A 14297-nucleotide genomic window follows, 5' to 3' on the forward strand; every position below is an offset into this window, starting at 1 on the left:
CTGACGATCACTTCGGGCCAAAAACGCTAGCTCTAACGCAGAACACGTAGAGCAGCAATGTCATAAGCTGTACATCGACCCAGCGTGACACTGTACTCAAGACCACTTTGATGAAGACAAGACATGCCCTCCATGCGGAACTCCTGGAAAAGGGGGAGCACTCGAATATCGGCTCTTTTATTTCCTAGAACATATAGCTAATTTTCCATTTGCAATTTCTTAGAACATATTTGCCAATATAAAGCTAATTAGGAGGCTACGTGAAGCGGATGCCAGCGCATGGTTTCTTGCCTGTGAATTGTCACAAGCGATCGAAAACCTCGCAAGGAGAGGATAAGGCTGAACGGCCATTTTATGTCATCGCGGAGGATGGAGCTTCAAAGTTGCTGTGCAGCCTCATAACCCAGCCTCGTGAGTGCAAAATTATGCAGATTAGCATTTGAGCCTAACGAAAATACTCATACTGGGTTTGTGACCCTTAGTCCACTTTTGCCTTATTCTTAATGGGTGTCATTTCGTGGCTAGTTTCCTGACCCAGCCGCTGATTGACGCACGTGCCTGTGTTCCGATACGTCGTTGAAAAGCCTGCACCAAGAACACATTTGTTCCCTCAAAAGCTAGCATTCAAGGTGTGATTTCAGGTTGAAATACGTGTTATTCCGCGGCGTGTGCTTCAACGAGTTTCTCTTTTGTTGGTCTTCCAACGATAAATGACAAGCTTGGAGGCAAGCTTATTCCAATTCGAATGATAAAACTTCAGTGAGGAAAGCCAGGACCGCGTTGACAAATTTATTTGCTAAATTTTTGCTCAAATAAATTCAGTGCAGTTGCCACTGCCCACCGCCTCACTGCTCATCAGCTCATTCGTCGAGATGCATTTGGCCTCCAGAGGAAATAGATGTGTAGAGATCAGGCTTACTTAATGTTGGAAAAAGCAACGTGTGTCTCACAAGCCCCGCAGTTGGCTGATTGAAACAGACAGCGCACGGCAATAGCGCATTGCTTAACAGCTGGACTTCTGCGCCAGTAGGGCACGAAGACTTCCCGCTATCTGTGAATTTATGAAAGAGAAGTACTATTTTCGCAGGAGAGATCTGCATTGCTATAGCATTGTAGTCGTGTAGATTTAGCGTCATCGAATTTTTCTTTTCTGGCTCGTTAATGTGTATGAGTTGAGGGGGAGAGGAAAAGAACCTGCACTAAGCTCCCGCTGTCTACGTTCCGCAGGTAATTTGGCGGCAGAATGGAGGGGCACACAGAGCCGAGACTATACGAACATCCGTGAACCTTTCAGTTCATCCGCCCCTGATGCCTTCAATCTTAAATAATGGTTCTAAAAAGTTAAAAGTAAGTGATTGCAGCAGTTGCTTATCCTGCCTCCGTTTTGCTATTGATTTGATATTTACTTCCCTCTACTGGGTAGTCAGCAAAAGTAAGTCCCTTCTACCTTTTTATAACATATCGCTGCTAGTCAATACCCGGTTAGTAACCGTTCCTTTAATCATAGAATATCGTCTTATAATAAAATTTACCGAGAATCTTGTGTGAATAGCATGGTTTTGGGGGTTTAACGCCCCAAAGTGGCTCAGTCTTGATGGACACCGTAGTGAGGGGCTCGGAAAATTTCGAGCAACTGGGGTTCCTTAACGTGAATAGACATCACACAGTATACAGGCGTGTAGAATTTCGCCTCCATCGAAATTAGACTGCCACCGCCGGGTTTCAGCCCACGTCTTTAGAGTCAGCAGCCGAGCGGTATAACCACTGAGCCACCGCAGCGGCTAAATAACATGGTTTGGTTATTAAACATTTCTTTAACGCCATGCTTTTAAGTAGACTAACTTGTTTCTACAATCGCAACTCCAAAATTAGCCTCGTATTAGCTCAAGAGGTAAGAACCACTAGCCCGTAACTGAGAGTCAGATTTACGAAGTAGATAAGAAGGGGACAGTCTTACCAGTGCTTGCGCAGTCCGCGTGTCATGCTTGCGTAACCACTTCCGATTTGTGCTTTTCTTGTTTTCTGAACGTAGGTTAGCGCCCGATGGGGTAGTTTGATGCTGTCGCCCCCAAGAGTTTGTAAAATTAATGCTCAATTAATGCTCAGCTTAAGTGTGCTATACGGCCAGCGCACCCAGGTCGCTGTGATTGGTGTCCAGATTTAGTCGAATTGAACATATAGCTTTTTGTTTTTGCAGTTTTCACAACTCTAGGAAGCCACGGCAGCATACCGTACGAAGAATCAAGCTACATTTGCAAGAATAGTTTCTGCCCATTTTAGTAGTAAATATTTGTAGCTTTTAGTTTATGACTGCAATGCTCATCACTAGCTTCTTCAGGACGTAACTTGTAGTAGTTTCAGTTTTACTACCTCCTGTCAATAAGGAGGTAGCGATCTCTGAGAATTGATCAGTACTTACTGTGAAAAGCTTGCGAAACCTTAGGAAAGCAAATCGGCTGTTGTGGGACGCTCCCTAAGACTTCAGTGTGGCTGTGAGTCTGTGAGTGCCTATGAGCTGTCCTATAATACATTACACCATTCCTGCATGCAGTTCATGTCATGCATACATCTGCTATCGATGGCAGGATGATCAGCGATTTTTTATCGCCGATATCTTCGGTGTTAATGAAGCTGCTTAAAGAATTTTGTTTGCGATGATCAGCTCTTCCTCTAAACTCTGTAAATATAATTTCGTAGTCCCGTTAAGAGTTTGCGCGCCAGCATGCTTTAAAGAAAAAAAGAAGTAATGTACATGTTTTAAGTATCTTTCAGAGCCTTTAGGCAGCTGAAGTGCATTTTATTCAGCTTTTCCTGTTGTGTTCTTGGGCCATTCTAAAGAAAAAGAAAGAGAGAAAGGAAGTTAGTGTTATAAGAGTGGCATGAACCGGAAATAATCGCACATCCCAATTCATTCGTGCTGACGATTTTGTTTTAGACTTGAAACGTTGCTTGACATCATGTGCAAATTATAGCTGCCGAAACCTTAGAATGAGAATGAATTTTCAAATATGTAACTATGTGGTTACGCTTTTCATTCTGTCTGCTTTCCGAGTAAGTAAGCAATACTGTGTACTTGATTTCACTGCAAATGTTAAAACTAAACTAAACTATTCCTAGCAGTTATTAAGGATTTATGCTTCTGAATGCCCGTCTTCTGGTTGTCCTAAATGTTTCCTGCGCAAGCAAAAAAAAAATATTCTAAGCTTTTCTCACCTTTGAAAAACATACGGCTGACTGCTGAGATCAAATTCAAGAATAAAAAAATTAGCTTCCTTTGCGCGACATGTGCAGCGTTTCCTACCCGATGCAAGTTTAAAAGAAAAATTAATTGCAGTTACCGGCAGAGGAAAGTTTCATACAGCAGTATAAGTTTCGAGGTACTAAGAACTTCGTCAAGAGCAAGGCACTTGAAAATTTGTCGTTTTAGCATTTAATCATTTCCGTAAATCTTGCAGTACTTATTGTTAGAGATGCGGCAACAATTTGTAAACAAAGTTGCTATGGATCTAGCTTAGGCTCCCTTATCAAGAACTTTTTTCTTCGCTCCCCATACAAAATCTAATATTTGTCATTATTGAGCAATCTATACGCTCAGTGATGCTCTAGGAATACTTTCAATGATTGGAGAAGAAAATTCTATCAACCGTCTGCATTTTCATGCTTTAGAGATCTTTGAAAATGACTTTAGCCTGCAGACGTCCCTCTATGGTCTCGGTGGTAGCGCCATGGAGGGAAGCGCTTTTCGGTACTCCAGGTAAGATCAAAGGCTTATTTCCGAAGCATTTTAACCCCAATGAAGCCGATCGCGAAACAAGGAGAAAGAGTTTACCCAATGAATAACGACTGATGGGTAGCCGGTGGCACCGGGAATTGAACCCCGCACCACGCGCCTTATTTTTGTTATTGTTGGCACTGTTGCCATAATTTGACGCCCTCTTATTCTCAGTTGGTTACAACAGATTCTTGCTAATTGTATTCAATGAGTGCTCAATAAGAGTCAGTGGACTACTCCGCAGCCTGTGACCTCAGGCCTAACCACACCTGTACGTATCACCCCGTTCTGTAGGCCTGAGCCGCTGTTTTCTAGGAGTGGTGCCTCGGCAATCTTCCTGAGCGAGTCATCATCCGCTCATATGATCGGCTAGGCCTTCAACTTCTCTTTCCAGCCATCCTCTTATCGTCATGTCCTTCGCCTTGTCGGCCTTGCTACTCTTTCTGCTTAGTGATCGGGACGAATATCTGAGATCCAATATCTAGCTACGGGTTTGTAAGACGTGGATCCGGGTAGTGGTGGGGTAGGAGCGATCGCGCTGGATACGACTTATTTAATCATAAGATAGCCATTCGTAACTCTGACTGCTTCGTCTCCTTGCCGCTACATAATTATATGATGGAGACAAATCCACGAAGAGGTGTCGCGCTACTTTACCTGATTAGTTATCTCTACTGATGGACTTCCCTCGCATTGCCAGGCTGTCAGTCAAGACTACTGACGAAATTTTATTAAATGTGCCATTGTTCTTCGATGAGGTCACGGTGATAGAAGTATTTTTCAGCTAATTCTGCCATAGTCGCGATTTTTCACAATTAATGTAGGCTTCTCACTTGGAATATACCCTGTAACATGTCGTTTATTCATAAACACAAAGAGTTATAACAATTAGGCCGTCTTTATAAAAATAAAAACACAAAAATGACACAATTTTAGTCATTTTCAGCCCTTTTTCCTGCTCTTAGGTCTTGTTTACTGTATTTTGTGCGCATGATTCGTATATAAGAAACGCCTTTTTTGTATTTGGCCACTTTTAAGGCAGCGCAGTAACTCCTGTGAGGTGTTTTGGGGCCCATCTCATTAAAAGACACAGCGTAAATGCACATGATAACGAGAAAACATTTCCAAATCTGACAGTGCTTTGTATAAAGTGAACAGCGCCCCCGATGTTTCTTCTTTGTCTGTCCTCGAAGCAAAATCATGCGTTTTTATTGTAGGCGCAGGTTTGCATAAAAAAGAATAAGCTCAATTCGGCGCAAGGCTGCTTCTAAGTTTTGAAGCCTGCTTGCCTTTTTATCACAGCGCTGCGAGAGGTTGTTGCTGTTTTCAACGGTCAATACTGAACTCCAACTAGGCGCCTCACATAAACGAGAAGGAAGTATACTGAAGTTTTCCTGACGCAATCCATGTTAAAAGAAAGTTCGATTGGTGAAGTATGATCTAATGTCTAAATATAAATGAATTTTTTCCTCCGGGTAAGGTAGAATCTCAATACACAAGGCAGACAGGGCAATGGGTCGGCGAAGACAGAAGCGTGCCTTTCTCAAAATCTCGCCATGATTTCGATTTTTTCTCGCAGCTTGCTTCTCCTGCATTGGAAATAATTTCTCCTATAGGAACGCCCGCACTGTTGCTTTATGAGCTGCTATCTCTAACGTAGTCCGCTACATCCTTAATGCCACCCTGCCTTCTGTTTCCAATTATGCCTATCCCAAATGTAGCCTACGCATATATTGCATTCCATACATGCAGATTAGCTTCCCGTCATGTAAGGGGAAGTAATGCCATGAAAAGAATAAAATGTGGTAATTTATTGTTAACGCCTTCAGTTAAAAAGTGTTTTAGTAGCAGACTTTTTACTCACCATCGACACCGGGCTTCAAAACTAGTGCCTTTACAGGTCGGTGCTAGTGCAAATGACCACCTTCTGCACTTAGTTTACTTCGAACATTAAAAACTAATAAATCTACTTTCATATATTGCATAAAGGTTAGGAATATACCTTTGTGCGGCTAACTCTATCATGCATTGAGGTTATTGCTTTTAAAGTGGAGTTCGCCTAGGCATGATTTAAGGAGTTCTGAATGTTGATGTTTTATCGGACCGGAAATTATCATGATAAGCTGGGAAGAGTGAACGTTCCTTTCAAACAAACCTTTACTATGCTTAAAGAAACAAGTTTATAAGCTGCTAATTATCTGGACTGAAAAATAACGATCACACATTTCACCGATAGCTTTCTCTACGAAAATAGTAGAGTCCTGCATATGAGTAATTTTTACAGGCAAAGTATTTATGGATGTCTAGGCGTATACGTCGGTTATTCGGGTACATTTTTGCGCCTGTGTAAAACTAGAAGTCTCCCTTTAACACGCCAAACAGTAATGTGAACTTGGGTAAGATCGGTGCTATTTGTATTTTGCGTTTTCGACGTGCTTTCCTTACCTTTGCATGTGCCGACATATAAGCTGTAAGCGTACACTCTGGGCGCAGACTCCTTGCAATTAGTGAACCACAGAACCCTTTCACGCCTTCCCTTACTGTCAAAGCCTTCAGTCATTGTAGATTTGAGGCACAGATACAGATGGCGCAGCCAGTAGAAGCAGCCACGCCCGTGAGGTTTTTCAGTAGGTTGGTAACTCGGAACTGTGGTGGCAAAAGAAGAAAGCATTTGCTTTGTGGGTAGACATTAGTTTTGAAAACAACGAAAAAATTTTTTTTAACATGCGGAGCAGAAATACCAAGCATGCTTTTTATTCTTGCGGAAAAAAAATTCAGCTGGAGCACTTTGCTGACCTAAAGTGCGGTGAGGCGAAAGTCTCAAGAGAGGTGGTGCTGCTTGTGCCACTGATGTGTGGTTAAGGTGTTAAGCTTCACCTCTAACAGTGGAACGCGAACGCGGCTGGCAGCGCTGCCAGGGAGACCACAGAACGCCATCGCCCGTTCGGCTCTACGCCTTGCGCGTCGGTAAATTGGTTTTCTGGGTGGACACCTGAACCTCGCCGTAAGAGAAAGGAGGAAGATGGGAGTGAACGAAGACACTGTATTCACTAGACGCGACTTTGTTCATTCCAAACCATCGAGCTGGCAATTTTCTTTCCAAAATCCAGGCAATAAAGAAAAAAAAAGAAGCTGGCATGGCGGAGTGGTTAGCGTCCTCGTCTCGCACTCCAGGGACCATGGTTCGATTCCCCAACTCGTCCAATTGCCTGCTCGGTTTTATTTATTTCTCTAGTCTGAATATAAAGGTTAATTAGTCTAATTGGTTAATTAACTAATTAACTAAACTCCGTCCCACTTACCTGAAGCATCACTATACCATCCCTTTATTCGTTTGCGTGGTTTTACTAGCCAAAGTAAAATTAGCGCCGTTTGAAATTCGCGCAGTGTGACGTCATGACCATTTCGACCAATTGAAAAGCGTGACATTTACGTCGACAACTCCTGCTTACAACGATGAGGCATTAAAGGCTTCCGCCTTAAAAGTGAACATTATGTTTTTGTCGTCGACGCAGTGTTAAGGAAGTGACCAAATTACAATTTTCGGTGGTCACGATATCACTTTACTCCTTCAGCGCAGCTATACCTGCCTATGAAAATCAACCGGCATTTGAGGAAGACTTTTTTGCGCATGCATTTTGAACCAATAGGCAAAAGGTTAACAGCTTTCAATGCAGGGTACATGGCACAAGTTGCAACGATGCTATTCCCCGTAGGCGGCAAGCGCTAATAAGGGTCAACGGGGTTAGTGCACGATCGAGGGAATAAATGCTCACAAAAGTAAGGTTTCAGACAATTGTAAACGTTCTCTGGAAACGTTTCTTGTTATATGAGCTTGTTTTTATGCGATCATACCGACATTACTGCAATGCTCGATGATGCTGAACTGCCCTAAAAAGTGTTTCGTTTCTTGTTAATAATATCAGCAAATATTTTTTAAGCAACCATTTGCAGCAACGATGCGTTGTCAACAAAAAAATAAACATTGTTTATGAGAAATCTCTGTGTCATGGGTAAAAGTTTTTTTGAAATAAGAAAGTTGTCTTCGTGCCTGGTTGAAAATGAATATCTTTATGGAAGAGCTTATTTTAATGCTAAGCTGTGCAGTGCTCAGACTTTAATGCCCTAATGTTAATTTGCTGCCCACCTTTCTCCCCATGTTCATTCTGCGCAGAGGCAGTTCCTGACTCTTGCCGTGCCATATTCCCGTTCACCACAGTTTTTAAGGCTCTCGGTATGAGGCTCAGCGACGTGCAGCACGCAAAATGTACGTACGCAAGCTAGAGATGTACAGCTTTCAAGTAAGAGCTTCCGAAAACGCATCTCTTTCATTTAATACTGTGATTAACGTCTCACACGGAGAGTATATTTTAACAACTTCAGATATTTCGCGTTTATTTGCAAGTGATAGCCGAGGTTCACTGCTTTTGTTTTTCTTAAAAAGTAATTAGGTGAGTTTCAAAAGCCACTCACCTGGGGGACACGCTGAATTGCATTCACTTTCTGTTTTAAATGCGTTTGGATGTTTCCTGCAAACAAAATCATTTTCGCATCTATTGGCGCCCTTCCTGAAGCTCCACTGACGCAGAATAATATTGCAGTTTTCCACCGTGGGTGATCTTAAGCAGCGTGGTCTTGCAGCTTCGCCTAGTAAAAAAAAAAAATCATGAACGTGGACGTAGAAACACTAGGTCGTAGGGGGAGATTTTGTTGAGTTGTGGTACAAAGCGTATGATATGATTTTTTCTATTCAATATTTTTCTGTTACAGTCCTCCTTTTACGCACTAGGATTAATTGTGGAGCGCGCTGTGTGAGAGGGCTGCATAAGTACCATGCTTGCCTCTTCTTAGGACGAGAGAGAAGGAGAATTCTTGGCCAAGAATTCGCTGTTCAACCTCTTAATAGGGAAAAGACTTTATGTATGATTTCCCCAACGTGATGCTGCAACTTCAAAACGATAAATTAAGCAATGTACTTCGAGAAAAAAAGGGGTTCGTTGAAACGCAAACTGAATTTGTTTATGCACAGGCAGCAGAAGTTTTCAACAACGTAAATAACTTTTTTTGTGGATTTTATGACCGGCACAAAACGCTGGAAATTCCTCGTATCTATTCGACATTAATGAGCTGTATATGGTGTCTGTCCGATCAAAACATCGTGCATTGTAGCAGCGAAGATAAAATTCTTGAAAGATACTATGCATTTCCGGCATTTCATCGTTAGCTGAAGCTATAAACTGATCTGCCTTGTTTGTGCATTATTCCACCCATGCATTTCCTTTCTTATAAAAAACAGAGAAAAAATTATAAATCCTGAAAATATGCTTCCCGACACCGACAAATAAACATAAAATTAATAAAGAATGTGATGTTGCTGCTGCACGTGATGCAGTTTTCTATTTATAACCTAAAAAGGAAGGGAATAAGTTAAATAAATTTAAAAAGCCCATTATCAATGCCGGTTCTACCAGCATCATTGCAGCCGTAGAAACACATTACAATTGCACAAACAATATGTTAGCATACGGAAGACGGGCTTATGGGCAGAAGAAATGAAACAGGAAATCTTGAAGAAGTTCAGGTAAATAGGAAGACGAAGTGTCCAGACGTTGTGTAAAATAACATTCATGCGATGAGCAAAGGCAGGTAGCATAGGAGAAAATAGTGAGCGCACATCAAAAAGAATACTTCAATTCGAGCTCTGTAAGGAGCGGGGACTGTTAGTGCGAGACAACTGCTTGCCTACTTTCTTGCTGTGCCCCCCTTCCCGGCCCCTTTCCATTAGCAACGAACAAAATTAGAGGCAACCTTCCGCCGCCTGAATTTACGTCCCCGGATGAACGTTACACGTTTTGCACGCAAAGAAGAGGAACTGAGGAGTGACGAATCACGCAAGACGCACATATTCGGTAATATTTTAGAATTTAGGAAGCTAAGACTTTCGGACTATGGCCTCACCCTTCGTGTGTTGAGACAGCTGTGAAGGCGATGCTTAAATACTTGAGGGCCAGCGGCTTGTGTGCCAGACTGTACGCTGACTGCGGATGCATCCTTTTAAGTTCCAGGACAAAGGACAAAAAGGATGCATTCCGTTCTACGAACTTAACTGAACTCTCATTATCTTTCCTTGGTTCGTAGAATGGAATCTATCCTTTTTTATCTTTTGTCCTGGAACTTATAAAAGCATCCCTCCATAGTGAACTGAACTAAACTATCATTGTTGTTCGGTTGTTCGGAGAATGATGTACCCTTTCCTCGTTAATGCACCCATCTGGTAATCGAACAAGCGCAAGTATGCCGAAACGAAGCAACAATGTGTTAGAATGGGCAACAATGTGCGTCGCGTTCACTATGGCGGTTTGTTAGACTTGTGCGTAGTTCATGAAATAACCTGTAGCATGCCAAAAGACGAGAAACTTGTGGTGGATGAATGGCGAAATGCGACCAAACCAATCCTGGAGACGAGCATAATCAGCAACATCATTTGCAGCACCAGCGAGATATTTAGTATTCTATAGCAGCATTTGAAAGCGAATAGCGCAAAACTTTAACCTGCATGCTGCCCCGGCCACTCTCTGCAAGAAAAGCTCTGGAGCAATTCAATGTGTTTGATGGGAGTCGGCCATGTGTGGAAACTCTTTTTGATTCTAGCCAAGTGTGAGTGCCATAACAGGCTGGTGTGCTGATCTGATGCACCGGTGTGTCTAGACGCAGAGCTAAGCCTTAATGCACTTAACACAAAGTTCGAAAGGATTTCAACATCGGAGAGGGCGCACAACTTCGTTTTCACCTTTAGAAAACAGTAACTCTGCCTTTATTAGCGTAGTCACAGGTGGGTCGGTCCTATCCGTAACATCGACTCATTTCAGCATTGCAAAAATAATTTGCAGCAGGAGTAGAATTCCTTATTTCAGAAAATAAAGCGAACCGATAACTTTTCAGCCTACGTAAACAGGGATGTAGCATATTTAAAACACAATAGTGGCTCATAGAGCCTTGCACTAGGAGAGAGATTGCCGCTTCAAACAAGAACGCAACTTACCATTTGTGTGATAGAGCAGCACTACCTGGCCAATGGCTACGAGTACCGAAATGTAGAATCTACACATTGCCTTTGTAATACCAATGTTTCTGTTAGTATATCTTCCCTTTTTCGCTCTTTCGCATGAAGTATTCCAAGAGTGAATAGCAACCCGCATATCCGACAGCGTTTTGCGCGGCTCCTGTGAAAGGTACTTTTTCTTGTTGAACAAGAAAGCCGTGGAACAAAATGTAGGATCTGCTTTGGCTCGCTCTTTACAAATTGGCCTCAGTTCTTTCTGACGCAACAGCGATTGTCCAATATTGTCGAATTGCTACGACCTCCCCGCATGTAGCAGCGTTTTCAAGTGGTGGTAGCAGCATGCAGGCAGCATTGCGAGCCTATACTGTAGCAATAACGCGTCGGTAGAGCGGACGTCACCTTTTACTTCAGAAAGAAATCTGATGTCGTAATAGCCACTTATCTCAGGAGTCTATCGTTGTTATAAAGGCCGAAGGTGTAAGGCCGCGAGCTTTGAAATATGATTCCGAACACTGTGCTAGCGTCTGTGGCGCCAAAGAACATGTAAACAAATTACCTGACAGAGTAGAGGGCATATTTCGTACGTTTTCCCTTTACATTTTTTTTGGTCCCTTTGCCATTCGCCTTTCCCGCCATTAAAATCATAGCCAGAGAGCAACACTTCTTACTGGCTGTCGCCTCTGATGTCACAGGTGGTCGCTGCCAACGATTAGGCGCCGAGCAAACCAAGGGAAGAATATTGTTTCCATAAAAACGACTCTAGACAAGTGATTTTTCTTAGATGCATGGCAGTCAGTTCGATAACTTATAGGTGGTTAAGGTCGAATTTCTAGATGCTCGTGTGCTACGTGATGTCAGTGCACGATAAAGATACCCAGGTGGTCGAAATTTCCGCAGCGCTTCCCTACGGTGTCCCTGATAGCCGGAGTGGCTTTGGAACGTTAAGCCACCATTTACTAAACCAAACGAAATAGAGAGCCCGAAACGAATGGGTTGTCATAAATAGCTTTCTCAAAGCTTATAATTGGCGATGAGCCATCTCGGTTCATCGGTGCAAACAGCGGACACAGTCGTTCTCACGAAAATTAAGAGCGGCGTAATTTACTATGAAAAAGTCAGAAGATTCACCAAAACAAAGCTGAGAGGCGTTAGGCGCGCCGTTCAGTACGTAAAAAATTGCCCCACAGGGCATTACTGTACGGAGGGTACGCAAAGTGAAAGGCAAAAACACTGTGAACAGTTGTAGATTCATTTAAAACACGCAGCAACAATGCAGCTAGAAACCGTAAAAAACACTTAGGAAATGCTGTACAAGTCATGGAAAGGTTGAAATTTATATAAAAAGAAATAGTACCTTGCAAAAGCTCTCTGTGATAAGGAGAGCAGTCAATAGCTTATGGTGCACGGCACAATGATACATCAGTTAGTCAGCGTAAATGTGTTTGAAGAGCTGCTGGAAAGTTGTCATCACGGAATATTCTAGTCGGCTAACCTGTACGGTGGATGAGGAACAAGGATACGACGTAAGAAAGGAGGAAAAGCGTTCATTCAGGGCCCAAATACGTAAGCCGAGGTAATGTCTCGTAAGGTTTCATCATGTAGCGTAAACGCGGCTACCAGCACACTACTCCTTGCATGCACTTAGTGAAAATTACTGGTATGATTACTGTCCTATAAGTTACATAGCGGTCGGAAATACAGAAGATTTAATGCATTTGTCTTTTATCTGTAACAAAGGGCACTCATTAGGTATATTTTCACTCTCCGCAGTAATATATCGCACATGCAAGACTGTTGGCCCCACCACTAAGCAATGAATAGTAGTCTGTCAAGTCGGCGTCGAGACATATCGCAAAACAAAGTTTCTTAACCGCGCGGTAGGCATAAGATAAATCGGAGGTGTAGTTGAGCACCATGAGAATGACCGGATGAAGGCAAAAATGATTTTTAATCTACTAAGGCAAATAAAAACTCACAGGTAAGCATATGAGGCCGACTCACTATATATGCTCGTGAAATAACGACCGCCATTCGAAACCTATCTTTTGGCTTCTTTGCGAGTAATGTTATGGTGTTTTGAGATTGGAAAATGAGTTCTGTACTCTGAAAATGGCGCGAACTGATAGATGTTTGTTGAATGCAGGACATGCTCACGATATGAGTGAGCAGGAAATTGCCTTTCGTGCTGTAGAGTGTAAAATGGTGCTATACCCATGTCCCAATGGTAGCTTTTATTTTCATTGGAGGCTTAGAAAAATGTGCGCACACTTATGTACGCTAAAGTCAGGCACTTAACGGCCAGTTAAGCTGTACGCTAAAGACGCACTTTTATTTCACGTCAGCAAAAGCAAACGCAAAGGTCACTCTAGCCACAATATCGGTTTGTGCCGGTTGCAAATTACAGCATTTTTAAAATAAACCGACAACTTTGGTTAAGCCTAGGGTTGTCAGGTTCGTGAAAGGAAATTAGTATAATATGAAGCTTTTACACTACCGGGGAGTAAGTCGTAAAACCGGACAAAAGCATGATGCGCAAAGCACTATAGCGCATCGTCCCCTGGGGCGTACTTTGCCTAGCACGGCTTCTTGAATTTCTGTTACGCGAAGTAGACGTCACTACTTTTTCATAAGCCACCGATTCCCAACACCTGATACTTAGTACACCGGCACCCTTACTCGAGCTTATGGAAACTTGCTCGCGGCATTTATTCGAGCTTGAGTTGTAATCATCATCGTAAGCCATACCTAGCTCGCTGCAGGACAAAGTCCACTTCCACGTCTCTCAAATTAACGCCGTCCTGTATCAGTTGTCGTCACCCATATCTCTGAAATTTCTTGATCTAATCCGTCAACCTAACTTTCTGCTGCCCCCTAAAATCTCTCCCATCTGCTCTATCCATACCGTTATTTTTAGCGACAGACGATTTACTTGCCTCCGCGTTACGTGTTCTGCCGAAGCCTATTTCTTGTCACTGATTTCGACCAGGATGTCCTCACAAGCATGTGTCCTCGGACACGCTGTGCCCTCTTCCTGTCCCTTAACCTTGCAAGTAACAATTGCTTTCCATAGCTTTCTGCGTTGTCCTAAATTTAAGTTGCACCCTTTTCTTTAGCCTCCGCGTTTCTGCCACATAGGTGAGTGCCGGTAAGATGCAGTTCTTAAATGCTTTTCTCTTCAGGGATATTGTGAAACAACCATTAGGGGCCTAAGAGAACGTGCAAGAGGGGCTCCATTCTATTCTTATGTTTTACTAATTTCACTCTCGTGATTCATCTGTCACTTGGAGGCGCTGAACCCTGAACGTTTGTTCTTCCGGACATGTGCGTACACTATACGAAAACGGCGTATTAAGCTGCGCTTACTGCGAAAGTTTCTAGCCCGAGGCTTGCTCAATCGTCCCAATGAACTTAGTCGCACGTCTACTAACTAGACCTAAAGCTCTGCGATCTAGTAGGCTGCAA

At 42.8% G+C, this 14297-nt stretch overlaps 1 protein-coding gene across 1 annotated transcript in view; it reads right to left on the reverse strand.

The window, feature by feature from the left end:
• Positions 1-478: 478 nt before the first annotated feature.
• The window catches only part of LOC149328637 (papilin-like), a 39619-nt gene continuing 25800 nt past the window's right edge, over positions 479-14297 (reverse strand). The window contains exons 4-5 of the mRNA XM_089559042.1: positions 8246-8419; positions 479-585 (exon numbers count right to left, since the gene is read on the reverse strand). Of these exons, the coding sequence (XP_089415168.1) occupies positions 479-585; positions 8246-8419 (281 nt within the window). The remainder of the gene's footprint in view (positions 586-8245; positions 8420-14297) is intronic.

The sequence above is a fragment of the Amblyomma mixtum genome, chromosome 9, assembly GCF_055824585.1.
Source record: "Amblyomma mixtum isolate Tamu chromosome 9, ASM5582458v1, whole genome shotgun sequence".
NCBI lineage: Eukaryota > Metazoa > Arthropoda > Arachnida > Ixodida > Ixodidae > Amblyomma > Amblyomma mixtum.